At 38.6% G+C, this 26,935-nt stretch overlaps 1 protein-coding gene across 26 annotated transcripts in view; it reads right to left on the bottom strand.

Moving 5' to 3' along the window:
• LOC114315996 (ARM repeat superfamily protein) overlaps positions 1-26,935 on the bottom strand; it is a 73,199-nt gene that overhangs the window by 29,577 nt on the left and 16,687 nt on the right. For 13 of the 26 annotated variants that reach the window (XR_014328524.1, XR_014328522.1, XR_014328525.1 and 10 more), the window contains exons 8-13: positions 26,705-26,766; positions 26,224-26,280; positions 25,559-25,682; positions 22,136-22,192; positions 19,490-19,589; positions 15,376-15,527 (exon numbers count right to left, since the gene is read on the bottom strand). Coding sequence is in view for 21 of the 26 variants with exons in the window: in XM_082867753.1 (XP_082723879.1) it covers positions 15,376-15,527; positions 19,490-19,589; positions 22,136-22,192; positions 25,559-25,682; positions 26,224-26,280; positions 26,705-26,766 (552 nt within the window). In the remaining 5 variants the exon portion in view is untranslated. The remainder of the gene's footprint in view (positions 1-15,375; positions 15,528-19,489; positions 19,590-22,135; positions 22,193-25,558; positions 25,683-26,223; positions 26,281-26,704; positions 26,767-26,935) is intronic. The other 13 variants (XR_014328526.1, XM_082867761.1, XM_082867760.1 and 10 more) reach the window with 4 other exon arrangements.

Genomic DNA, 26,935 nt, shown 5'->3' on the forward strand with positions numbered 1-26,935 from the left:
GTTTTCAGAGGATTTTCAGAAGTTTTTTTGTCTGCCTCAGCCTCAGCATCAACCTTGGTTAAATAGCGAGGCAGCCACGCGTATCGCGCGCCACTTGACGCCAGACGACAAACGGGCGCGCCAGTCAAGGCACTCACGTGCCTCGCCATCATGTCCGGCACATCTTTTTATGACTTGGGCTCGCCTTTTGATGGCACGTCTTTTTATGGATTGGGCACGCCTTTTGATGGCACGCCTTTTTCTGGATTGGGCACGCCTTTTGATGGCACGCCTTTTGAAAGATTGGGCACACCTTTTGAGGGTGCGACTTTTTAGGGGTCCGACAAGACTCTGTAAACTGTCCCGACATTTGATTCCGGTTAGCTTTTCCAAGGGTCCGACAAGACTCTGTAAACTGTCCCGACATTGATTCCGGTTAGCTCCTTTATGGGTCCGACAAGACTCTGTAAACTGTCCCGACATTGATTCCGGTTAGCTCCTTCATGGGTCCGACAAGACTCTGTAAACTGTCCCGACATTGATTCCGGTTAGCTCCTTCAAGGGTCCGACAAGACTCTGTAAACTGTCCCGACATTGATTCCGGTTAGCTCCTTCATGGGTCCGACAAGACTCTGTAAACTGTCCCGACATTGATTTCGGTTAGTTTCTACAAGGGTCCAGCAAGACCCCGTAAACTGTCCTGCTACAACGGTCCGACATGACCCCATAAACTGTCTTCTACAAGCGGTCTGACACCGCCATCCAGTGTCCTCTACACCATTATGACACCACCATACAGTGTCACCTATCCTCTTTTATTTTTATGTATTTTCTTGTTTTGTAACTCTCTCCAAACTCAAGTTGGCTAGTTCCTATCCCCCTTGAGTTTGCGGGGGGCTGTTAAAATTTATCACCTACTTCACCCACTTAAACCTACTCCACTAAACCTAACCCACTACACCCACTTAAACCTACTCCACTAAACCTAACCCACTACACCACTACCACCTCACCTACTCCACTAAACCTAACCCACTACACCTCTATACATCCTCCACTTCACCTACTCCTTACCTACTACACACTCACCCTCTTCTATATATAGGAATCATGAATCATTGTAATAGATCAATATATCAATCAATAATAATACATACAATTTATTCTCTCTCTTTCTCTATACATTATTTCTTACAAACAGAAATATATTCCTTCTTCCTCATATTTTCGGAGTTCTTCTTCCTCATATTTTCTAAGTTGGTATCAGAGCAACAAAAAACGCAGCAGCCCTAAAACCGTCATAGCCATGTCGGAAGTCACGTCCGAAACCACTTCAACCCCTGCCGCTGCCATTCCGGTGAAAACGTCCAACTCTCACTCTGTCCAAATCACCACCATCCGCCTAAATGGTGATAATTTTCTCCGCTGGTCACAATCTGTCCGGATGTATATCCGTGGGCAAGGAAAGATCGGTTACATCACTGGTGACAAGAAGGCTCCTGCTGTTAATGATCCGCTGTTCGACAGTTGGGACGCTGAAAACTCCATGGTTATGACATGGTTGGTCAATTCTATGGAGGAGGATATAAGCTCTAATTACATGTGCTATCCTACTGCACAAGAATTGTGGGATAATGTTAGTCAGATGTATTCTGACCTAGGAAATCAATCTCAAGTTTTCGAATTAACTTTGAAGTTGGGAGAGATTCGTCAAGGAGATGATTCCGTCACCAAATATTTCAATTCGTTGAAAAGGTTGTGGCAGGATCTTGACATCTTCAACACATACGAATGGAAATCGGTTGACGACTGTAACCACCACAAGAAAACTGTGGAAGACAGCCGTATTTACAAGTTTCTTGCCGGCCTCAACATTGAGTTCGATGAAGTGCGAGGAAGAATTATTGGCAGACCTCCTCTCCCATCCATTGGCGAAGTATTTGCCGAAGTCAGAAGGGAAGAGAGCCGAAGGAGCGTCATGCTTAAGAAAAAAGGTACTGGTGAATCAATTGAAATTTCTGCTTTAATTAGCGATGCTGCGGCCAACAAGGCTGCAAATTACCAGCGCAGGTTTGATGATAAGCCACGGGTCTGGTGTGATTTTTGCAACAAGCCTCGCCATACACGCGAAACGTGTTGGAAGATCCATGGCAAACCTATCAACTGGAAAAGCAGCAAACAAGGAGAGAAGAATCGTGGCTTTCCTACCGCTAATGAAGCCGATTCAGGTCCCTTCAACAAAGAGCAGATTGATCAACTCTTAAAGCTGATAAAATCCAACTCCTCATCCGGTACTCCTAGTGTTTTGTTGGCACAAACAGGTAGAAATCCTAAAGCCTTCTCTTGCCTAAACTTCTCTCCGTGGATCATAGATTCCGGTGCCTCCGATCACATGACTAGTTTTTCCCATTTATTTAGTACCTATTTCCCTTGTTCTGGTCATGACAAAATCAGGATAGCCGATGGTAGTTTTTCACCTATTGCAGGAAAAGGATTTATTAAACTAACTGAGAAAATTAATCTCAATGCTGTTCTTCACGTCCCCAACTTAGCCTGTAACCTTTTGTCTGTCAGTAAACTATCTAAGGATTCTAATTGTCGTGTTACATTTTTTGAATCCCATTGTGAATTTCAGGACCAGAACTCGGGGATGATGATTGGGCGTGCTAGGATGCTTGAAGGTCTTTACTACTTTGATGAAGTACCTGTTAGTAATAAAAAAAGCTCAGAGTTTTAATAGTACTAGTTCAATCTCTGTTCGAGAAAAAATAATGCTATGGCACTATAGGCTAGGACATCCTAGTTTTCTTTATCTGAAACATTTATTTCCATAATTATTTAAAGGGATTGATTGTTCTTCTTTTCATTGTGAAAGTTGCATTTTTGCAAAATTTCATCGCTCTACTTATTTGCCAAAACCTTACCAGACTTCCAAACCTTTTTATTTGATTTATAGTGATGTTTGGGGCCCTTCTAAAATCACTACTCTTTCTGGTAAAAGATGGTTTGTTACATTTATTGATGACCATACCCGCTTATGTTGGATTTATTTGATGAATAAAAAATCTGACGTGAAAAATTTATTCACAAATTTTTACAATATGATTGAAAACCAATTTCAAACCAAAATTGGTATTTTACATTCTGATAATGGAACAGAATATTTCAATGAGCAGTTGGGTGAGTTTTTGAAAAAAAAAAGGGATTTTTCATCAATCTACATGTCGGGATACCCCTCAACAAAATGGCATTGTAGAACGAAAAAATAAACATCTACTTGAAGTAGCACGTGCTATAATGTTTTACATGCATGTTCCTAAATATTTATGGGGTGAAGCAATTTTAACAGCCTCTTATTTGATAAACAGGATGCCTACAAAGGTGTTAACATACAAAACACCTTTCGATTGTCTCAAAGCTTTTTTTCCTGACACGAGGTTGTTTTCTGATTTACCCGCCAAAGTTTTTGGATGTACTGCCTATGTTCATGTTCCTAGTCAATTTCGTTCAAAACTTGACCCCCGTGCTATAAAATGTGTTTTTTTGGGTTATTCCTCAAACAAAAAGGGGTATAAGTGTTTCGATCCTCAAACCAAGAAATTTCATGTGAGTATGGATGTGTCATTTGTGGAAACAAAATCCTATTTCCCCAACACTTCTCTTCAGGGGGAGACAAGTGGAGTAGAAGACCGTTTTTGGGATATTTCTATCCCGCTCCCCAATGTCATTTATCCTACACAAAAACCACATCTGTCTGATAATGATCACTTAGGAGAACCAAGTTCTATGGTGCCTAGTCAAGAAGATTCTTGTTTAGGGGGAGAAGTACTACAAAATGATCTAAATCCTGAGCTTCAGGTTTATACTAGGAAGCGATTTCATCTGAAGAATAATGACCTGAATGTCCATCCTAATGACCCGAATGTCCACCCGAGTTCTGGCATCGAAATTTTAGGTAATCCTATTCCTTTTATTTCCGACCTTGATGTTCCTATAGCAATTAGGAAAGGTGTCCGAAATTGTATTAAACATCCTATTGCAAATTACCTCTCCTATCAAAGACTGTCTAAAAACCATAGAGCTTTCACATCTAGGATTTCACACTTGTTTGTTCCAAGAAATATACAGGAAGCATTGGATGATCTGAATTGGAAATTAGCAGTCATGGAGGAGATGAATGCTTTAAGGAGAAGTGGTACTTGGGAGATAGTTGATCTACCCAAAGACAAGAAAACAGTTGGGTGTAAATGGGTGTTTACGATAAAATGTAACGCAGATGGAAGCGTTGAGAGATACAAGGCGAGACTGGTGGCTAAAGGCTTCACTCAAACTTATGGGATCGACTATCAGGAGACGTTTGCTCCTGTTGCTAAAATAAATTCCATCAGAGTACTGTTATCTCTTGCAGTAAATTCAGATTGGCCTCTACATCAACTTGACATTAAGAATGCATTTCTCAATGGTGATCTTGAAGAGGAGGTGTTCATGAGCCTACCGCCGGGATTTGAGCAGAGACTTGGAAGCGACAGAGTATGCAGATTGAACAAGTCATTATACGGACTCAAACAATCACCAAGAGCGTGGTTTGAACGCTTTGGGAAGGCAGTTATCAGTTGTGGCTTCTCGCAGAGTCAAGCAGATCACACAATATTTTATAAACATTCAAAAAACAGTAAAATTGCAATTTTGATTGTTTATGTTGATGACATCATTTTAACTGGTAATGATGAAGCAAAGTTAGCAGCCCTCAAAGAGAAACTCGCAAAAGAATTTCACATTAAGGATCTGGGAGCTCTCAAGTATTTCCTCGGAATGGAATTTGCAAGATCCAAGGAAGGTATATTCGTTAATCAGAGAAAATATGTTCTTGATCTCCTTGGAGAAACAGGTATGCTTGGTTGTAAGATGGTGGATACTCCGATCGAGCCTAACTTGAAGTTACAAGCTGCTAAGGCTGAAGAAGTCAAAGAGAGGGAACAATATCAACGACTTGTCGGGAAATTGATTTACTTGTCTCATACGCAGCCTGATATTGCCTTTGCAGTCAGCATGGTAAGTCAGTTCATGCACTCACCAGGGGCAGAGCACTTTGAGGCCGTTTATAAGATCTTAAGATATTTGAAAGGAACTCAAGGGAGAGGCTTACTGTTCAAGAAACATGAACATCTTCAAGTTGAAGTATACACAGATGCAGACTGGGCAGGAAGTGTTACAGACAGGAGATCAACATCCGGATACTTCTCCTTTGTAGGTGGGAACCTAGTTACATGGCGGAGTAAAAAACAGAATGTGGTAGCTAGAAGTAGTGCAGAAGCAGAGTTCAGAGCTGTTGCCCATGGAATCTGTGAAGTAATGTGGATTAAAAGAATTCTTGAAGAATTAAAGCTTTCTCACCCGACACCTATGAAGGTCTATTGTGACAACAAAGCAGCTATATCTATAGCTCATAATCCAGTTCTACATGATCGCACAAAACATATAGAAGTGGATAAACATTTCATCAAGGAGAAAATCAATGCTGGCATAATCTGTATGACCTACCTTCCAACAGGTGAACAATTAGCTGATGTGCTAACGAAGGGACTACACAAGAAGCAATTTGATAAGCTGACTAGCAAGCTGGCTATGGAAGATATCTTCAAACCAGCTTGAGGGGGAGTGCTGGAAATTTGTGTTAATGCATATAATATGATAGTGGTGTTGGTGGTAGATAGTGGCATGTATAGAATATGATAGTGGTGTTGGTGGTAGATAGTGGCATGTATATAATATGATAGTGGTAGATAGTGGTAATATATAATATGTAAGTGGCATATAATGGGTTATAATGATGTTTGTAATATCTCCTATATAAGGAGTGTCATTTGGTCTTGTAAAATAAGAAATTTTGAATATAACAGAAATATATTCCTTCTTCCTCATATTTTCGGAGTTCTTCTTCCTCATATTTTCTAAGTAAATCAAAGTCGCCTCTAGATTTCAAAATACGATATTCCTTCTTCACAATTCCTAAGTTCCTGGGTTCGACTCTGCTTGTTTCAAATCAAGCTATCAAGGTCGTGACCTAGGTTCTGACATCAAGAGCTGGACCTAGAATTGGTAGTTGCGACTTGCAATTCTTCTAGCAACTCTAAATCCAACTTCGATCGAGTTGTGTGACTCTTCCAAGCAAAACAGATTCGATGTGCGATCTCCTCCTACGAAGCCTTGAATTGATTCGCAAAATGGAGTGGGTCATCTTGAATTGCTTATTGCTCTCAGCTTGATTAGGGTAAATTGATTCAACTTTTGTATGCTCATTGGGACTGTTCTAAATTGATGTTGTGATACACAATCATTAATCTTGATTCTTAGTTCTTGACATTATGTTGCAATCTTGGTTATTGAATCTTGATTACTTGATTCTTGTTGCTAGGAGTTAATTCTTGATTTGGGAATTGGGTTGCATGTGGGTTGGACTTTGTTGATCTTTTGTGCCTTTGCATATTGAATTGCTTGTGTATGGTTCAACGAGGTCAAGGAGGTGGCCATGGCAGGGTTTATGCTCTAAATTTGGGTGAAGAAATCAAAATGAATTCCTCAATTGAAATTGAAAGGAACAATGGCAATCAAAATCAGAGGGTGCGTTTGATTAAAATTTTGAATCAATTTTTCAAAACCCAAAACTCAAAACCTATTTGGTTTAGGGTTTTTAAAAACTCATTCCAAAACCCAAAACCTATTTGGTTTAGTGTTTTTGAAAACTCATTCCAAAACCCAAAACCTGTTTGGCTTAGGGTTTTCACAAAATTTATTTTGTTTGGTTTTCAAGTATTGGTCAAATAATTTTTTATATTTTAGATGTATATGATTTAGATAGACTTAAATAGTAAACAAAATGTGAAGAACTCAAAAACAAATTTAATAAATACATAAAACATTATAGTTGTATTAATTTTTAAACTGGGTCAATTTTTATTTTTATTTTTGTATATTTCTCAATATTTAGTAATTTTATAAAAAGTTACATTTAAATGTGAAACATTTTAAATGTATGTAGATTGAATGGATGTAAAACCAGAAAAGAAGTGTTAAAATTTTTAAAACGTTCATAAAAAATAAAAAATATGGAGTGAAACTTTGCCCTATAGATTAGATTAGATGCATCTAAAAAGTAAATTTAGATTAGGTATATGAAAGAAGTAAACAAATTTAACTATAACATTGCAAAAAATTTTGACTACAAGACCCAAAAAAACTCAAAAAATAGTTTTGAAAACTCGTAACCAAACAAGTTTTGAATTTTCAAATTTCTAAAAACTATTTTCAAAATATACAACTCAAAATTAGTTTGAAAACTCATAACCAAACAAGTTTTGAATTTTGAAAATTCTTTTCACAAAATTATCTTTCAGAACTAAACCAAACACTTCCAAAGGAATGGGATTGAAGAGTTGAGTTCACAAGTGGCTACCTTGGTTGGAAAAGCACAACACTTGCAACCTCTTTCCAAAGGTAGTAATGGTTTCAAGGATCATCAACTCGATGATAGAGCATATTCACACGGATTTGATTCTAAGTGGAATGGCACTGTCAAGAATTTAAAGTTTCCCGAATTCCATGGAAGCTACAATCCAGATATGTTTGAGGAATGATTGAATACAAATGAGAGTCATTTGGAGTGTTATGATGTGCCGGAAGCAAGAAATTGAAATTGATCTATCAAAGCCTCAAAGGCCATGCCTCCAATTGGTGGAAACAATTACAAGTTGGTAGGCAAAGAAAAGGCCAATAAAAGGTTAGAGAGTGGAGGAAGATGAGAAAGAAGCTCAAGGAGCACTTCTTGCCTTCTAATCACGTGTCACCTTTGTTGGTTGAGAAGCAACAAAAGAAGGGCATTTCAAGTTCTAGACATCAATACAAAAGTGGCTTGGCAATCAGAAAACCATCCTATAACTATGTCCAAGTTGGTGTGTAACGACCCCAAAATGCGTATCAGAAATTATCTTTATGTAATTATGGATTAATGTGCTTTAATTTAATTATATCTGTTTGAATTGAGGAATTATCTGTTGAGTTACAATCTTGAAACTGAAATTGCCGACTTTTAAGGGTTCAGAAATCGAAATTGAGTACATGGATATGCTAATGGGAATTTTTAGAGCCATTTGAGAAAGTTAGTTGAAAATTTATTTCGTCTGATTCGTTAAGGTGTGTTTGGATAGTTAACTTTGCACTGCAAATTGAAAACCTTAGAGGCTTCAGAAACTAGAACGAAGTACATAGTTATGATCAGCATGATTTTTGGAGCCTAGTATGAAGTTCTGTAAAAATCTGATTCAGAATGAATTAAATTGGTTTTCATTAAATATTATATTATATCTGTATATGTGTATATGTATATAAGCCTTGCTTGGCTCAACAAATAAGAGGAGATATTTTGAGAGAAAGAAAGAGAGTTCTGGAGACTCAAGAGAGAAAGGAAGAAGATCAACTATAGAAGCTTGGGAGAATTGAAGAGGTTCAAGGGAAAAACAAGGATTTGGGTTAAGGTATGTGGCCTTAATTATTATTTTTGTAGATAACTCATCTACCACATGAAATCAAGGATTAAATTGGAGATTTAGTATGTACATGAACTAGGGTTTTGGGTTATAAATGAAATGAGCTCTCTTCATGAAATTGAACCTTGATTCCTTAGATTTGTTTGATTGAAGAGTTAATTTCATTATACTTGCTTATCTTGAAGTTGATTATGAGAAGTTGAGCCCTAATTTGGAGGTTTGTATGGTTAATTATATATGAATGAGGATCTATGTGAAGTTTTAGAAAAGTTTGAAAAGGAACTAAATAAGGAGATTGATCTTCCTTACTTGAAGATTCATTGCATTTTTGATGTTTTGATTTAGAAAACAATTATAATTGTAACAATTTACGTATTATTGATTGATTGATATCTTACAAGATTGATAAATTACAATTCCTATAACAATTCCTATACAATCTATATATAGAAGAAAATGTGGTAGTAGGTGTAGTGGAGGTGATAGTGGGTTAGGTGAAGTGGAGTGTGTGGTGAAGTGGAGGTAGGTGAAGTGGAGTGTGTAGTGGAGTAGGTGAAGGTAAAGATGGGAAATTCTAACAGCCCCCGCAAACTCAAGGAGGAGAGAAACTAACCAACTTGAGTTTGGAGAGAGTAACAAAACAAGAAAATACATAAAAATAAAAAAAGGATAGGAGACACTGTATGGTCGTGTCAGACCGTTGGTGAAGACACTGTATGGGGTGTCATAACGTTGTAGAGGACACTGTATGGTGGTGTCAGACCGATGTAGAAGACAGTTTATGGGGTCATGTCGGACCGTTGTAGAAGACAGTTTATGGGGTCATGTCGGACCGTTGTAGAAGACAGTTTATGAGGTCATGTCGGACCGTTGTAGCAGACAATTGTGTGACAGTTGTTGTGACAGTTTACAGAGTCTTGCTGGACCCTTGTAGAAACTAACCGGAATCAATGTCGGGACAGTTTACAGAGTCTTGTCGGACCCATAAAGGAGCTAACCGGAATCAATGTCGGGACAGTTTACAGAGTCTTGTCGGACCCTTGTAGAAACTAACCGGAATCAATGTCGGGACAGTTTACAGAGTCTTGTCGGACCCATAAAGGAGCTAACCGGAATCAATGTCGGGACAGTTTACAGAGTCTTGTCGGACCCTTGTAGAGTCGCACCCTCAAAAGGTGTGCCCAATTTTGTCAAAAGGCGTGCCATCAAAAGGCGTGCCCACTTTATCAAAAGATGTGCCATGAAAAGGCGTGCCAGTTTGTCGGGCGTCAAGAGGCGCGTCGCGTGGCTGCCTTGGCTATATAACCAAGACGAAGGCAGAGGCTGAGGCAGAGAAAAACTGAGAGAAACCTCTGAAAAATCCTTCGTGTTGCTGAGAAAGAGAGTTCCTTGTGCTGAGAGAGATTTCTGAGAGAGATTCTGTGTAACACTCTGTTGCCTAGAAAATGGCTTCATCGTCTTCCCGCGGGCTGCTCACCCTCTTTCCCGACCTCAACGAGTCAACGAGAGAGAGAACTGGTGCGGTGGCACTGGAACCTCAACCAAGCGCCCCGGAGTTTGCTCCGTTGAACTTTCCGATGCGGTCGGTGGAGCAAAGAATGGCAGGGCAGTCGGATGTGGAGGCCAATCAGTATACTTTGAAGGCATGTGTGGAAAGCATGACGGCGGTCACAAACCTGTCGAACCGGCTGCAGAGTAGGACAAATGAGGTGCAGCATTTAAACTCCCAGCTGGCTCTGCTCCAACGCATGTATAAGGATGCGCGAGCAGAGATAAGCGTGCTAAGGGCAGAAAACAAGGAGCTGAAGCGGAAGGCCACCGTGATGTTCCGATTTGGAGGGCCGCCATATGCGGCAGTGGAGGAGTATGGGGGAGTGAACGTGCTCGGTGGACAAGGAAACACGGAGACCGGACTGGCACGGGACACCCAAGATAAAAGTAAGAAGAAGAGACCTGCAGTAGAATAGAGAAGGGAAAAGAAAAATCCCACTGTGGGTGTGGTTGTTTTTTTTTTTTTTTTTTTTTTTTTTTTGTGTAAAATGGTGATCGGGGTGAGGCCCGATATGAATAAAATGAGTTTGCAGTTCGTCTTCTTCCTCTTTGTTCGTTTGGTTGGTTTTTTGTTTTTTTGTTTTTTTTTTTTTTTGTTTTTTTTTTTTTTTTTAATAAAATAAATAAATAAATAAATAAAATAAAATAAAAGAAAGAAAGTGGAACTACGTGGGTGAGGTGCAAAAGTGATGATAATGTTGTGTGAGTGGAGAATAAAGAAAAGAAAAGAAAGGGATTCTGTTGTGTGGGTTGTGTATGTGCTGGTGTATGTGTGTGATGATTAAAAAAATGTGGGCATTAGAAATCCCGTGGGTGTGTGTGTGAGTGTGGGTCACAAGAAAAAAAGGGATAGAGAGAGAGGTTAATAAAAAAATGCAAGATGAGTGAAACGGGATGGTATAGGAGGCTGACGAACACTATGATCAGCAGTACCACCTCTAATAATATCCGTTTCTTTCATTCAGGCGGCGGCTGAGCCTTGGGCTTCGGCGGACGGCCGCGGCCGCGTCGTGGCGGCGCGTTGGGGTCGGGTTTGTTCGTGATCATGACGAACTGACCGCTCTGCTTCATCTTGTTCAAATGGTGAGAGAGAAGCGTCGATCGCAGCCATAATCATCTCCGGGTACTGAGGAAGAGAGGGAGGAGCCGGAGGCTCTCCAGCTGCCATGTCAGATATTTTGTGAGAGAGAGTGAGACTGTAGAGATGACAGAAGGAGGAGAAGTCGAAGAGCTCTGTCCATGGGCGGCCCGTGGCCAGTAGGGATTGAGTCTGAGCTGTGGCGCGAGAGATGAAGGTTGACGGTGGTGGCGGCGGCGAGGTATCCGCTCTGCTTGTGGTGGAAGCGAGGAGAGGAGGTGACTTCGACGGCGTGGAAGGCCGCGAAGGAGGTGTCGACGCCATGGAGGGAAGCCGAACACGGCCTCGGCTCGAGGTGCTTGCTCGGCGTCTCTGCTCGCGTCGTTGTCTGGTGCACCATCGGGGTCTTCGGGAAGGAGAGAAGATGATCAGCGCGAAGCTTGAAATGAATTGAAATTTGGGTGATTGTTGTGGATATATGTGTATGTCGTTCGGCGGATTTGAAGGCGATAACGGCCGATCCGGCGACGGAAGAAGCAGCCATGGAAGCTCCAAAGTCAGCCCACTGGTTTAACAAACAATCTTTTTTTTTTTCTTTTTTTTTTTTTTTTTTTTTTTTTTTTTGAGCCCCGACCTCCTCTGGAATTTAAACCACCTCCTGAAAAGAGAAAATGCCCACAGTATACAAGGTTGAGGTCCGGCGGGCGGCCAAGGCGAGGTTGCCGCCCGCCGGTGAAGCGAAAAATACTAATTTCTTAACCTTGCTCTGATACCATGTAACAATTTACGTATTATTGATTGATTGATATCTTACAAGATTGATAAATTACAATTCCTATAACAATTCCTATACAATCTATATATAGAAGAAAATGTGGTAGTAGGTGTAGTGGAGGTGATAGTGGGTTAGGTGAAGTGGAGTGTGTGGTGAAGTGGAGGTAGGTGAAGTGGAGTGTGTAGTGGAGTAGGTGAAGGTAAAGATGGGAAATTCTAACAATAATCTCACGTTTTTCCATTAGTTTTACATGATTTTGAGTGATTTGAGTTGAAACCTAGCTTAGAAAATGGAATAACAAGTGTTAGAGCCAGCAGAGATTTTCGGACAGCAGATTTTGCCCAGAGCCGCATGTGCGGCGGGGCTTCCCGCACGTGCAACAGTCCACTTCCAGCACCTAAATTGATTCTGAAATAAAAGCACCTTGTCCCGCATGTGTAGCTCAATTCCCACACGTGCGGCCCTATTTCCCTCAGGTGCGGGGCACCCCTGTTTTAGCCCACTTTCAAATAAGCATATCTCCCTCATCTGGACTCCGTTTTAAGTGATTCTTGAGCCTAAATTCAAGCCCCGGAAGTTTAGTTTCCAATGGTGGTAGTCTCACACCCAAATTCTAAGTACACAAATAGATATGCTCAAATTAGTGAAGGTTGTTCACTTTCTGTCTATCGGTTTTATACCATTTCTTCTTCTAACCCATTTTCCTTTCGTTTCCTCCTATTTTCCTTGACACGGATTATGACCTATTGAGGACTAATGACAACATAACTAATTGATTAAGGAGCAAAGAAAGGGATCGGTTATATTCATATGTTGTGTTATGTAATTGTGATTGTAGGTCAAGACAAGGACATCGTCCAACTGCTACCAGAAGCCCATCACAGTGAGTAATAATATAGTAAAGATATGTTTTTCATTATCTATCTTGATTTATGTATGACATGATTCTCTAAATGTTAAATTTTATCAAAATGCACAAGTTTTCAAGAAATGTGAAATAAGTTATGAACAAAAAATGTGAATTACTTATATGATATGGTGGGCCTAAGGCCGTTCCGTTTATTCGTTTCGTTTATGTTATAGCATGATATAAATTGTTTGGTCTTTAAGAACTATTGACTTTTGGCATGGAACAAAGTACTATACGGAACTACGTGCTACAGTGGGAGTCACTTCTAGAATCCGTACGAGTCATCTCTTGGGTCCATATATATATGAATTGGGCCCAAGGAGAGGTGGAGACATGTCGATCTTCCATCTACTCCATGATCAGATGCAGTGATATGATATGATACGTTTGGACCTAAGGTCGTTTTGATATATGATTGGGCCCAAGGCCATTTTGATATATGTGGACCCGAGATCGTTTAGAACATATGATATGAATACAAAGGTTTTGACATCGCTATATGACTCATGTTATGATGCGTTATTTGATAGGCATAAATGGATGTCCTATTTTAAAATGTGCTTCTAACCTTCTGTATAAGTGGGCGTACCACGTACCATGTAAAATGTTTTATAATAGTTCAATTATGTATTCCATTCGAAAAGGCATGGATTATGATAAGATAAATGTTTGTTTTGAAAAGATTTAAGATACGTTTCTAAATTGTGAAATATGTTTTCCTAATATTAAGAACATCATTCATTAACCTCTTTACTTTAATATTACTCACTGGGCGTTAGCTCACCCTTTTATTTTATATATGTAGGCGAGCCATCGGGGATCAATACTAGAGTTGTATCGAGGTCCACCTTTCTGTCAAGCCGCCCGAGTTACGCCTCCGTGTCGAGGCTTTAACTTTGTATTGGAGAATTATGTATTTTATTGAGTCTTATGTATTTGTGTGCGAGATCTATATAAGTTCTGTGATTATATGTATATATGGAAAGTGTATTTAAATGCTTAAATTAATCTAAGTCTTCATGTATGAACAAGCTTAATGGGCATTATCTTTATGTTGGTATTTGCTTCCGCTTAAGACCCCGTATTTGAATAAATATTCGTGAAATTTTGTTTTGAGGCCAATGTACAGGCCGGTCATGGACCAAACTTTTAGGGACGGGTTTGGGTCATGACATGGTGACTCAACTAGTGTTGGAATGAAAGAAACTTTTGATGATGGATGTCATCATAATATACTCTTTAGTGACAAGGTGGTTGAACCAAGATATGATGAGGAAAAAACTTCTATCTTTGGTGAAAAAGGCATGGAGGAAAATTGTGGCCAAAAATAAGATTGTGGTCAAGCTCTTTCCATTTGTGACGAAGATATTCCCATCTTTGATTAAGATGTGGAACAAGACTATGATCAAGATGTTGCCATCCTAGACGACGACAATGAGGCGTTGGCTTATGAAGATGAAGTTGATGTTTGTGAATATGGAGGAGTTCCAATGAAGATGACTTTCTTGTAGAGCGTGAAGGTGTCGTTGAAAATGAAGAAAGTTTTATAGATGAAGCAAGTTTTGCTCTTACATTGCTTCCCATGAAGAAAGTGGCTGCAATCCCACCTTCTATCCCTTTTCTAGATTCCAAGAAAATTACGGTGGAGAGTCATGACGTTGAAATTTCATGGGTGTTGAATGATCTTTGCTTCTGAGAAATGGCTCTTATGCTATCTTCAAAGCCATTTGTTCCACTTTGTGTTGATTTGGTACCTGGCCCGACTTCGTGGAGGAAGGATGAACATATTTTGGGACCATGCAAGAAGCGTTATTTTGGGTGGCCTATTCACAACTCAACATGGCTTCAATAGATGTGCATAAACGAGAACTCATTTTGATGGAAGGATATTTGCTAGGATAATCTTGAATAAGGACTTGTAACTGTTTAGTCTTATTCACTGGTGCATATCCATTATACTTCCATGAGTCATTGTTTTGAGTCATTTTGTTGTAGTCCCAACTTGAGGACAAGTTTTCTTTAATGTAGTTAGAATTAATATGGTTGCTATTAAGTCCTAGAAGAGTTACTTAGAGTTAGTTGGGTCTTTTATCCTAAAAATAGGTGGTTAGGCCACTCTAGTATTCAGTTTATGATATTTTAATATTCAATATTTTAGAGCTTGAGAGCTCTTGTACCCATTTTGGGATTTTCTCTCTCCAATGAAATCCATTTCTTGATTTGACTACATCATATATGGCCTCTTTGGTTATGTTTTCTTTTTTAGTTTTTTGTTTTCTTTTTGGAAAATACATAAAACTTGTTTAGCAAACTGTTTCCGAAATTTCAAAATTTTCTAAAACCAACCCACGCTTTTGGAAACGGAAATTTTTTAGAAAACTATTTTCACACAAAAATGAAAAAACTTGTAGGGTTTAACCTACTAAACTTTTAGGTTAACCAAGTTAGTAAAAAATAATACAAAACCAAATTAATGTTTGTAGGCATGTAAAGCATTTATTACCAGTCCATGGATTAAAAAAATGTCTAAGATAAGCACCTTTTGTATAAATGTAGCAGATCCTAAAAGTTGACAAATATCCACCAAAAGTTCCACCAAGTTCATCCTAAAATGCACAAGGCCATCAGGCAAGTTAAGTGCAACGGCCTCATCATTAAATGTAGACTCATCCACCTGAAAAATAAAAGCACCTGCAAGATTACAAAATTGAAAAGGCAGCTCCTTTTTGGAATAGAAACCTCACATATAATATAATTTCATAATGATGCGTTGGTTTAATCATTAATACAACTAAAAGAATGAAAGAGTTCACCACAAGTCTTGAAGGAACAAAAATAATTAAATAATCTGGGAGTATGGTTCCATGATTCCTACAAATTTGCCAGAATGTCAAACTAATCTATAGTTTCTCAATGAAAGCCCACAATTCCAATGATTACTAAGAATACTGCTATTTCTCAAAGCTAAGAATATACTAACCAATGATTCACCATCAATCATGCCATAACCCGAAGTACCATGTCTAAGCAGTTGTATGACAATTCCAATGCTTGGATCACGAGTGTGTAAAATACTACGTTACACATACTTGGGTACGAACATCGGGTGCGGGTGCATATCTAAGGGTCGGACATCTTAAAATTGAAAATGAAAGATACGGGGATATGGATCCAAATTTGGATACGGGTACGGGGATACGGTAAATAGTTATTTTTAAAAAATATTTATTAAGTTATCATGTTAAAAACTTATCTAAATAAATTGTTAAATAATATTTAATTGATTAAATATAGTATAAAAATATTTTTAAATAATATTTAATTAATTAAATATAATATATATATAATTATTATCTTTGTAAAGTTATTATTTTAAAAGTAATGAGGTGAGAGAGAAGTCTTTATTGTCTTTAAATAATAGTAGGGAGAGAGAGAGTCATTATATTTAAATAAAAAAGGAGGAGTAGTGGTGAGATATTATTTAAATAGAAGTAGAGGAGTCAGTAGCTTGCTGACTTGAGAGAAGAATTATTATCTTTAAATACTATTGGGGTGAGAGAGAGATTGAGAACGATATGGGAGAGAAGACAGATCGAGAGAGAGGGAGAGAGAGAAGAGGAGATCATAAGACGAAAGAACAGGAGAGATCGAGAGAGGGAAGAACACGAGATCAAGATCGCAATTGGAGAGAGAAGAACAAGAGATTGAGATCGCAACTGGAGAGAGAAGAACAAGAGATCGATACAAGTACATGTAAGGAAGACGAGATCGACTTCGCACTTCGACTTCGTCTTGTTGAACTTTGCGTCAACATTTCAGGTTTCTTTTCCTTTCCATTCAAATCAAGTTGTGAAATTCTGGATTTCCTTGGTTTGTTTCTTCTCATCTTACCCTCTTCCTGTTCAAACCAAGAACAAAAAAGAAATTTTGTAACAAAAATATTATTAAACAACAATTAGCAGTATCCATTTTTATTTCGCTGTATCTCAGTCGTATCCCGTACCCGTACCCGTGTCGTGTTGTGTCGTGTCGACACGGGTACCTCCCAAAAATGAACGAGTCCGTGTAACGTAGGTAAAATATGATTGAATGAAGAACAAGGCATGAAAGATCACTGTGGAAAAATCAATTTTATTATGATGAATGAAGCTATTATTTTCCTACGATAATTGGTTAAAAGTTTCAAAGAAAAGTTATAAAAATAAAATTAAAAAAAAAAAAAGAAACTACCATCTAGCAGGATGGAGATCCTCTCCATTACATGGTAGTAAAGTAGGATCTCCATTACTGTAAGTTTTTTGAATAAATCTGTATATTCAATTGTGTATAATACAAGGAGTACAATCGATATTTATAGCAATCCTAGACCTAATCGAAAATAGGAAATAAGAATAAACCTAATATTCACACAATCAATCTAATATATTTACGCAAGTAACATAATATTCTTACACCCCCGCTTAAACTCAAGGTGTTTTAGCAAAAAACACTGAGAGTTTGCCAAGAAGAAATTGAAATCAAGTAGTGATGTGAGTCTTGGTAAAGAAATCAACAAGTTGCAATGTCAAAGAGACGAAAGGAAGCGAGATAGAGCCAGATTGCAGATGCTAACGAACAAAATGACAATCAATCTCAATGTGTTTCATCCGTTCATGGAAGAAAGTGTTATGGGCAATCTGAATAACATTGCGGTTGTCACAATAAAGAGAGGTCGGAGAAGACTAAAGGACACCAAAATCAGTCGAGACAACGAAGCCAAACAATCTCAGCAGTGGAATGAACCATAGTACGGTACTCAGTCTCAGCAATGGAGCACGTAACAACAGTCTGTTTCTTTTTCTTCCAAGAAATTAAGGAATCACCAAGAAACATGTAGAAGCCAATAGTGAACTCGCGATCAGTGACATCACTAGCCCAGTTAGAATCAACAAAAGCCACCAAGCCCAAAGAGGAAGTAGAAGACATCAGTAAGTCTTAAAATATAGTACCCCGCAGATGGCGAAGAATCCAAACCAAAACAGCCCAATATCCAGAACGAGGAGCAGAAATGAACTGAGTAACCACATGAACAACATAGGCAAGATCAGGGAGAGTAGGGCTGCAAACGAACCGAGCTATTCATGAACAAACTTGAGTTCGGCTCGCTAAGGTTCGTTCGAACTTGGCTTGATTAATAAACGAGCCGAACGAGCCGAGCTCGAGCTTAAATTCCAAGCTTAATTAATAAACAAGCCAAGCTCGAGCTCAATATTGCTCGACTCTAATAAGCTCGCGAGCTAAAAAATATAAATATTAATTTTTAATTTATATATATATATATATGTATATTTTATTATAATATACACATATATATTATATTATATTGTTATTATATTTGTTAAAATATTTTAACTTGACCATCAATAATAATCATGATTATTTTAATATAAAAATTAATCTATGAAAGCTTTGCCTTTGCTTTCCTTTCTTTGCCTTTGCTTTCCTTTTTATAAGCATCAGGGACTTGGTGCGTTCCTCTCTTCAGCGATGTGGGACTGAAAGAATGTAATAAAATGGAAATGCACCAAAAGTCCCACATTGCCCAAGGAAGAAGAATGGTAAACTCTCATTGCTTATAAAATGGAACAAGCACAAGCACAAGCACAAGCTATCAAATAATTTTGAGTCCCACATCGTTTACACAATGTATTTCAAAGATAGAGAGATCTCTATTTAAGTGTAGTAGGTTCTAGCCTTATGTGGGTTTCACTTGGCTAACAGCCATAACGAGCTGAGCTTGAGTTGGACAAATTTTAGGCGAGCCAAGCTCAAGCTCATATATTTGGGCTCGCTTCGAGCTCGAACTGAGCTCGAACACCTTCAAAATAAATTGAGCCAAGCTTGAACATAGTGAAACTCGACTCAGCTCGGCTCGGCTCGATTGCAGCCCTAAGGGCGAGTAATCGTCAGATAGACTAAGCAACCCACGAGCTCTCGACTACGAAGCACGGGTGTAGGTACTGGTACAGTATGGGTATGCCGATATGAAAAATTCTTTAAAATATAAGGTACGGGTACGGGTACGACTAGAGTACGCCAATTATTTTTTTATTTTTACTTATTTATTTATTATAATTTAAAGTTAAATATCCAACATACAAATCAAAACTTAATATCATAATTAAAAAGAGAAATTACAAAACCAAAATAATTTGTGAATTCTTTCACTTCATTCGAGTATATAATTTTTCAAATATTCAAATAATAATTTAAAACCATCAATATTATGAAAGTAATTACAATGAAATAAATATATCAGAATCAGTTTATGAACCCTAAATTTAAATGTTCCTTTCTTTTGTCTTCTTAGATTTTAAATTTTTCTATCTTTTATTTTATATAATCCTAATTGTGTCTACTACAGAATTATATCAGGAAAAAAAAAAAAAAACAGATGTTGGGAAGATCAGAAAAAACGATAATCAAAGAAGAGTAGATTGGCTACAAGAGGAGGTAAGAAAACTCACCAGAAACAAGAAAAATTAGATATTGGACAGATCTGCTTGTTTGCTATGAAAAAAGAAAGAAAAGAATCTGGAAAAAAAATTCAAAGAAAAAGGAAGAAGAATCGAAGAAGAGGAAGAATCGAAGCAGAGGAACTAAGAGAAACTCACCAGAATATCGTGTGTTGCTGTCGACCAGCACTGTCGCCTTCGAAGAAGAGTTCAATCGCCAACTGTGTTCTTTCTTCAAACTCGTCAACTGTGCTCTTCGCTAGACAGAATTGAATCAAAACAATAAACCTAATTTCAATTTGTGTTATGTTTCTATTTTTACAAAAGAAACCCAAAGTAATTTAATTTTTAAAATTAACAAGAAAAAATTGCTCCGGTACCCTTATAATTGTTGGAAATCTTGTTTTTTACCCTGCGTACCCAAAAACATACCCATAGCGTACCAGGCATCTACAAATCATATAAAACAAACCCGGTGCATTTTTGCCGTACCCGATACGCATGCAGCCGTACCAACATGCGTACCCGTACCCGGTAAGTACCCAATACTTGTATGGCAACATTTTTGGAGTACCCGTGCTTCATAGGCTCTCAATATGAAGTATGATCATCTAGAAGGGCACCGTCAGTAGTGTTAAACTTCACATTAAGCTCAATAGGGGTATTAGAAATCTTAGTGTCAGTAAGACCGGTATGGTAAATAACCTCATTAGCATACTTGGCCTGAGACATTAATTAACCCTTAGGAGAAGAAGTCACCTCAATACCAAGAAAATACCACAATTGGTATTGAGGTGCGGAAGAGATACTGCTTGACCTCAGAGATAGCAGAAGAGTCAGAGCCAGGGATGATCATATCATCCACATACAGTAATAAGGCAACAAAACCAACAGAGGTATAGAAGAGAAACAAAGCAGAGTCTTGGGCACAAGGATGAAATCTAAGCTTAGTAACAGCAATCTGAAAGTGATCATACCAAGCACGAGAAGATTGCTTCAAACCATACAAAGCACGCCGAAGACGTCAAACCTGTCTAATGGAATGGTAAAGGCTAGGGAGAGGACGTGTGTAAACCTCCTCAGTGAGTTGACCATTAAGAAAAATATTCTTAACATCCATCTGATAAAAAGGCCAATAACAAACAGCAATAACAGATATCAAAGTACAGACAGTAGTCATCTTGACAATGGGGGCAAAGATCTCCTCATAATCAATACCATACTCTGGTGAAAAACCTTTAGCAACCAGGTGAGCTTTGTATCGCTCAAGAGAACAATCATAATGAGTCTTGACTTTGTAGATCCATTTGCAACCAACCAAATTCTTACCAATAGGCAAAGGAACCAGGCCCAAGTACTAGTTTTTAGTAAAGCAGACAACTCATCCTCCATAGTTCAAACCCAATTAGGATCCTAATAGGACTTCTTATAAGACTGACGTTTTGAAAAGGAATGAATAACATGCAAGAATGTACTACAAGAAGCAAGAAAACATGTATTTGAGAAACCCAACCTGTTCAGAAAATGACGTTAACAATCAGGATATCGACGGGAAACAGGATCAGTGTCTTCAGAAACAGGAGCAGCAACAGTAGGGGTACAGACAACTGGTAGAGGGAGAGCCTTGCAACAAGAATAGACTAACAATGGAGGAGGAGAAGAGACAAGGAGGAGAAGGAGGTGGCGAGGATGGAACAGACTCGTAGGGGATACTGGCGAAGGACTCAGCAGGAGGGGTGGTAGAAGAACGGGAAACAAGCATATGGGAAACAGTATAAATGTACTCATTAGGAGGGACCTCAAAAGAAAATGGATCAATGTGAACCAAATCCTCTTTAGAAACCAAAGCAGTGATAGGGGGAAACTGTAAATAAGCTAGACATTCCAGGAAGGCAACATGGCGGGAGACATAAAGACGGCAGGAAATAGGATCGTAACAATGATAGCCCTTTTGAGTAAGACTATAATCTAAAAAGACACAGGACAGACTAGGTATTGAGTTTTGTCCTATCTTCCCGGAGAAGAAGGACAAAACACGCAGACCTAAAAACACAAAGGAGAGAGCAATTGAGAAGTTCAAAAAACAGAGCCTCATAAGGAGAACGACCAGAGAGTAAGGGGTAGGCATACAGTTGAGAAGAAAAATAGCTATAAGAATTGCTTGACCCCAAAAGGGAGCTAGAACAGAGGCAGAAAGAAACAGAGACCTAGCTGTCTCAAGGAGATGACAGTATTTATGCTCGCATTTTGGGCGGGTGTATTAGTCCAGGAAATTTGGTGAATGGTATTCAAATTGACCAAATACTCACAAAACTCAGTTTTAAAATATTCTTCACCTAAGTCAAACCGTAACAATTTAATGGTAGACCCAAATTGTATAGTGATCATAGACTGAAAGGTACGGTACATTTAGTAGAAATCAGATTTATGATTCATAAGATAAACCCAAGTATAGTGGGTGCCATCATTAACAAAAGACGCATAATATACAAAACCCCCTTTAGTAAGAATAAGAGAGAGTCCCTAGACATCAGGATGCATAAGAGAAAATGGAGAAATAGAAATAGAAATAGTTTTATTAAATAGTAAAGTTGACGTTTTGGCAAGTTTACACCCCCGACATTCACTAAATTGACTAGGAGAAACTTAACTCAACAATCCTGACTGAGTTAAAAACCATAAGCGGTCAACAGACAAATGACCTAGGCGAGAATGCCATAAATAAAACTGACTTGACTGAGAATCTAACTGAAACGAGGAAAGTGCAACTAGAGAGGTGGATATAGGGAGATGCAAGCTTTCTACCACATAGAGATCTCCAACTCTATGGCCAATCCCAATCTGCTTCTTTGACACCCGATCCTGCACACAACAGATAAAAGAGGAAAAGATAACATCAAAACCAGAAGCATCAAGTTGACTGATAGATGATAAACTGACAGATAGCTGAGGAACATAAAGAATAGAGGGAATAGTAACAGCAAACATGGCAGAGGGTAAAACAAACCCAATAGATAGAGCATACATACCAAACCCATTAGCAATATTAATAGTAATAAGAATAGGAGGGGAAATACAGTTTTGAAGTAAGGAAATGTGAGGAGTCATATGATAAGAGGCACCAGAATCAAAAAGCCAGATAGAAGAAGGGATACCTGAAGAGGACTTAAGCAAACCTGAATCAAGAAAGATAAGAGCAAAGGCAGATGGAGATGGCTAAGAGAAGGACAAGATATACTGAAATTGAGCAATTAGAGCACTTAAGAAAGCCAAGTCAAGATCTGGAGCTGGAGCTGGAGCTGGAGCAGATGCAATATAAGCGACAGGAGGAGGAAAAGTACTCGGAGCAAGACCGCGGAACTATGTTTGAGGCGGCTAAGAAGACAGAGCAGGCTAACGTCCCTTCTTAGGACAGTTGTACTTCCAATGACCCCTCTGGTAGCAGAAAACACACTCATCTGGACCTAATGACCCCTTCTTCAGCTTCACAGTGGCCTGAAGCTAATGAGGAGGTGTGGTCAATAACAAAGGAGGCTTAGCAAGAGCCAAGAAGACAGCGGGAGACAGAGTCTGACTGGCTGTCTTAAGACAGATTTCCTCGAAGAGGAGCTCACAAACAATAGCATCCACAGAGGGAAGAGGAAACTAACGAAGGATGCCACCACGGATAGCCTCATACTGAGGTGAGAGAGTCGTAAAGAACTACACTAAACAACCCTGCTCCCAAAACCTAACATAAGCGTCTAGTACTTGGAGGCTAAGTGGTTTCATGAGAGCCAACAGATCCCAGAGACATGCCATCTCAATATAGAAATCCCGAATAATCTGATCCAACTGACAAGTACTCTGAATAGTTGTTTCTAACTCATACTGCTTGGCAAAATTGGATTGCCAATAAATACCCAATAAATAATCCCACACCTCCTTGGCAATATTGTATTTGGAAAACATCATTCCATTACGGTCATCCACAGAATTATGAAACCAGGTCAGAACTCGAATATTATCATAATTCCAAGTATCACAGGAAGTCAGATATCCTTCCTCTTTCGGGTCCGATGGACAAGGAACAAAACTAGAAACATAGCCTAATTTTTTCTAACCACGAAGAAAATTCTTCAAAACACTAGCCCAATAGGCATAATTACTACCAGTGAGTTTCCATTTGATGACTTGGATTTTAATGTCCAACTTTGTAATAAAACAAAGTTTATAAAATTTTATGAGTCAAAGTATAATAAACAAAAAATTAGGGCTTTAAGTGTAAATACCCAGAACCAGAAACAGAAAGAGAATTCAAGAGGGAGGTCCAATCGAGTGAGAAGCCAGAGTCAGACAGAGGTAACGCGCGCGGGCGCGCGCAAAAAGGAGAGAAACTTTCGCGACAAAAAGAACCACCTCGTGAATCCAAATCGAGAGAGACTAAACTTGATAGAGTCGATCGATCGAGAGGGGCAAGGGCAAACTAGGATCATGAGTCTGGTACGAGGGGAGATCGACCACGATCAACTTGAACAAAGACCAGACGAACTAGATAGGTAAACCAAATCGACTCGCAAATCCAAATTGAGAGAGACCGAACTAGATGGAGTCGATCGATCGAGAGGGACAAGGGCAAACCAGGATCACGAGTCTGGTGAGAGGGGAGATCGACCACGATCAACTTGAACAAAGACCAGACGAACTAGATGGGTCGACTCGAACAGAGACTAGATGAACCACACCCAATCTCGAACCAGATAGGTCGCACGTATTCAGAAGGCTGAACCAGAGAACCCAACGAAACAGAAGAGCTTCGACAATGGCTGCTAGTGTTTCGAACCTAGCTCTGATACCAAGTAAGTTTTCTAAATAAATCCGTATATTCAATTGTGTATAATACAAGGAGTACAATCAATATATAAAGCAATCCTAGACCTAGTCTAAAATACGAAATAAGAATAAACCTAATATTCCCACAATCAATCTAATATATTTACATAAGTAACATAATATTCTCACACATTACATCATCCAATGGTTATAAAAATTCATTACAACAATTGGCGTGGTTTTTTAACCACCATTCGATGATGTAATGAAGATTCTCCATTACTGTTAGATGTTATTGTTTTATAGTCTAAAGGGTAATTGTATACTTAAGATGATTTTAATATAAATACATGGGTTTATGGGAGTGAACCTAACTAGTTGTGTTTCTCTCTCAAGAACCGCATTTTATTTTCTTCTCCAGTTCTTCTCTTTTTCTTTCTTCTATTATTTTAACTATTACAACGATGTAATGAAGAGGACCTGAATTCCATCTGTGCCATATTTTAACCCATAGAAACCTTACAAAAAATGAAAACAAAACAAAAACAAAAGAAGGGCACCATCTAACATATATTGACCCATAAGAACCTTATAGTGAGGTCCCTAGAAAGATAAGGAGGTGGTTTTGGGAAAGAAAGAACTACCAATCAATTATATTGATGAGCCTCTCTATTAGCTAAGCTTTTCAAACAGTTGTACATGGTATCAGAGTGGGTCAGGAAGCCAAATATTCACAGCTTGATAATTATAATAAATGCATGCGCTTGGTCCACTCATGGAAAGAATTTTGGCCATACGTGACTCATTGTGACCGTATAAATGCTTAGCTTAAATCTTAATTGGGAAGACTTAAAGTAGGGGCATGGTTTTCAGTGAGCAAAACGTCACAAGAGGACTCACATGAGTCGGTTGTAGTTTCATGCATGAGACATGCTGTGGTTAGCTCAAATTTGAAAGGAAAAGTATAAGGGAAAAAAAAAGGTATCTAAACACACAGATGTAGAGAGACCAAGACCCAGGTGGAGAGGGAGAGTCTGAACTCATAGAGATGATTGGATGATGAAGAAGAAGACTCTTCTGAGGATGAACACCACTCCAGCCAAAACTCTAGGTTTTAACCATTCTTTCCATCCCATCTTTTAATATTCAAATGTTTCACAACCAGAGACCTCGCCCCTGTTTAAGGTTAATGTACAAAATTATTGAATAATTCTCTAATCAAAGTAATAAGCTGAATTACTCAATTCAATTATGACAGCATATAGAACAGTTAGATAAAGTATGAACATTGGCCTCCAGCTTCAAGAATGTACAATCTTGCCCAGAACAACCCAGCAAAATGAAACAGATGTTTACTCAGAAAGGAGATGGACTATGTGTTCATACCGAAAACCAAGTGGAAGAATAATGAAATACCTGAGCACGCAATAGAAGAGCATCAAGTAATGCTGAGAATACAGAAAAAAACATATCTTCAGCAATTTTCTTGTTTTTGCCACTGTCCACATCGAGGCCAAGAATATAGCTTGCAAGACAACACCTGGGAAAGAAAGAAGACAAAACAACCTTACAGTTATAATGATTTGAATTTGAAACACAACTAAGAAAGTTTATAATCACAAATACCACGTACAAACCACATGAAGCATTGCCATCTTGCAAAGCAAGATTGATCATCTTCAATGGCACCATTGAAACCATCTTCAATGGGACATTGAAACCATAATTATCACTACAGCAATGCAAAAAGGATTTCTGTAAATAGTATTCTGATGTATAAAACTCGCACTAATCATGTGAAAAACTTGAAAAAATATGCCACGAATGCACATATGCACATATGCATGCCGTGCTCACATGCCTGCCCTTTAGGGTGGTTACTTGTAAGCCTTTAGTTCCAAAACCATCAATGTGATTGAGAAACGTGAATACCAATTCATTTGCCAGAAGCAACTCAAATATGATTCACTTAATGCCAAAGAATTCTAGTGCTACTAATCTTTATATTTCAAGGAACAACCAAAAAGACAATCAAGCGGCAAAGAAAATAGATAACAAGAATAAAGCATGGAAAGTGGTACCAGAACTGCAAAGTTGAGTCTGCTATTTCCCATTCCTCACTTGGATATGCTACGCAACTGCCAGCATAGTTGACATGTCAGATGGAGATTAGTACAAACATCTGATACAAAACTCACTGAAAAGAGGAGCTTATAATCTTGTTAGACTACAAATGCTAAAAAAGAGACATAAATGCAAAAGTATGAGCTAACTTATCACAGCATGCTCATGTGTGCTCCCCTTAGCATCCTTTGGTCTTTATCCATTGCTTGAGTTGATGTACACAATTTACATGCATCGTCTAAAATTTGATTTTCAAAGAACTTAATGTCCATCACTCCATGTAATACCTCATATACACTTCAACTCAAGAAGAGTGCTAAAGCACAATAGACGAACCATTAGGCACATATAGTCAAGCATGCTGAGTAACCATTTCTCACATACATATCCCACAATGTCCCTTCAAGTACAGTAAAAAAAGTTAAAACTGAATCTGACCTCAGAAGTGCATCTGCCAATGCAAGTGCTTCAGGACTTGCTTCTACAATCAGAGATGGTGCCTAACGAAAAGCGAATGGAAATAAGAGTCAGACAGATTTCAACCTCTCCCAAGTCCTAAAAGTTTTATCATCACCAATGGCACAATAAGTTTTCCCAAGACAGAAATATCAAAAAACATATAAGATGTAAGATGCACAGTTTTTGAGGGACCTGGTTGAATTGGGAGAA

Source organism: Camellia sinensis, chromosome 4, assembly GCF_055761805.1.
Source record: "Camellia sinensis isolate YWXY chromosome 4, ASM5576180v1, whole genome shotgun sequence".
Lineage (NCBI taxonomy): Eukaryota > Viridiplantae > Streptophyta > Magnoliopsida > Ericales > Theaceae > Camellia > Camellia sinensis.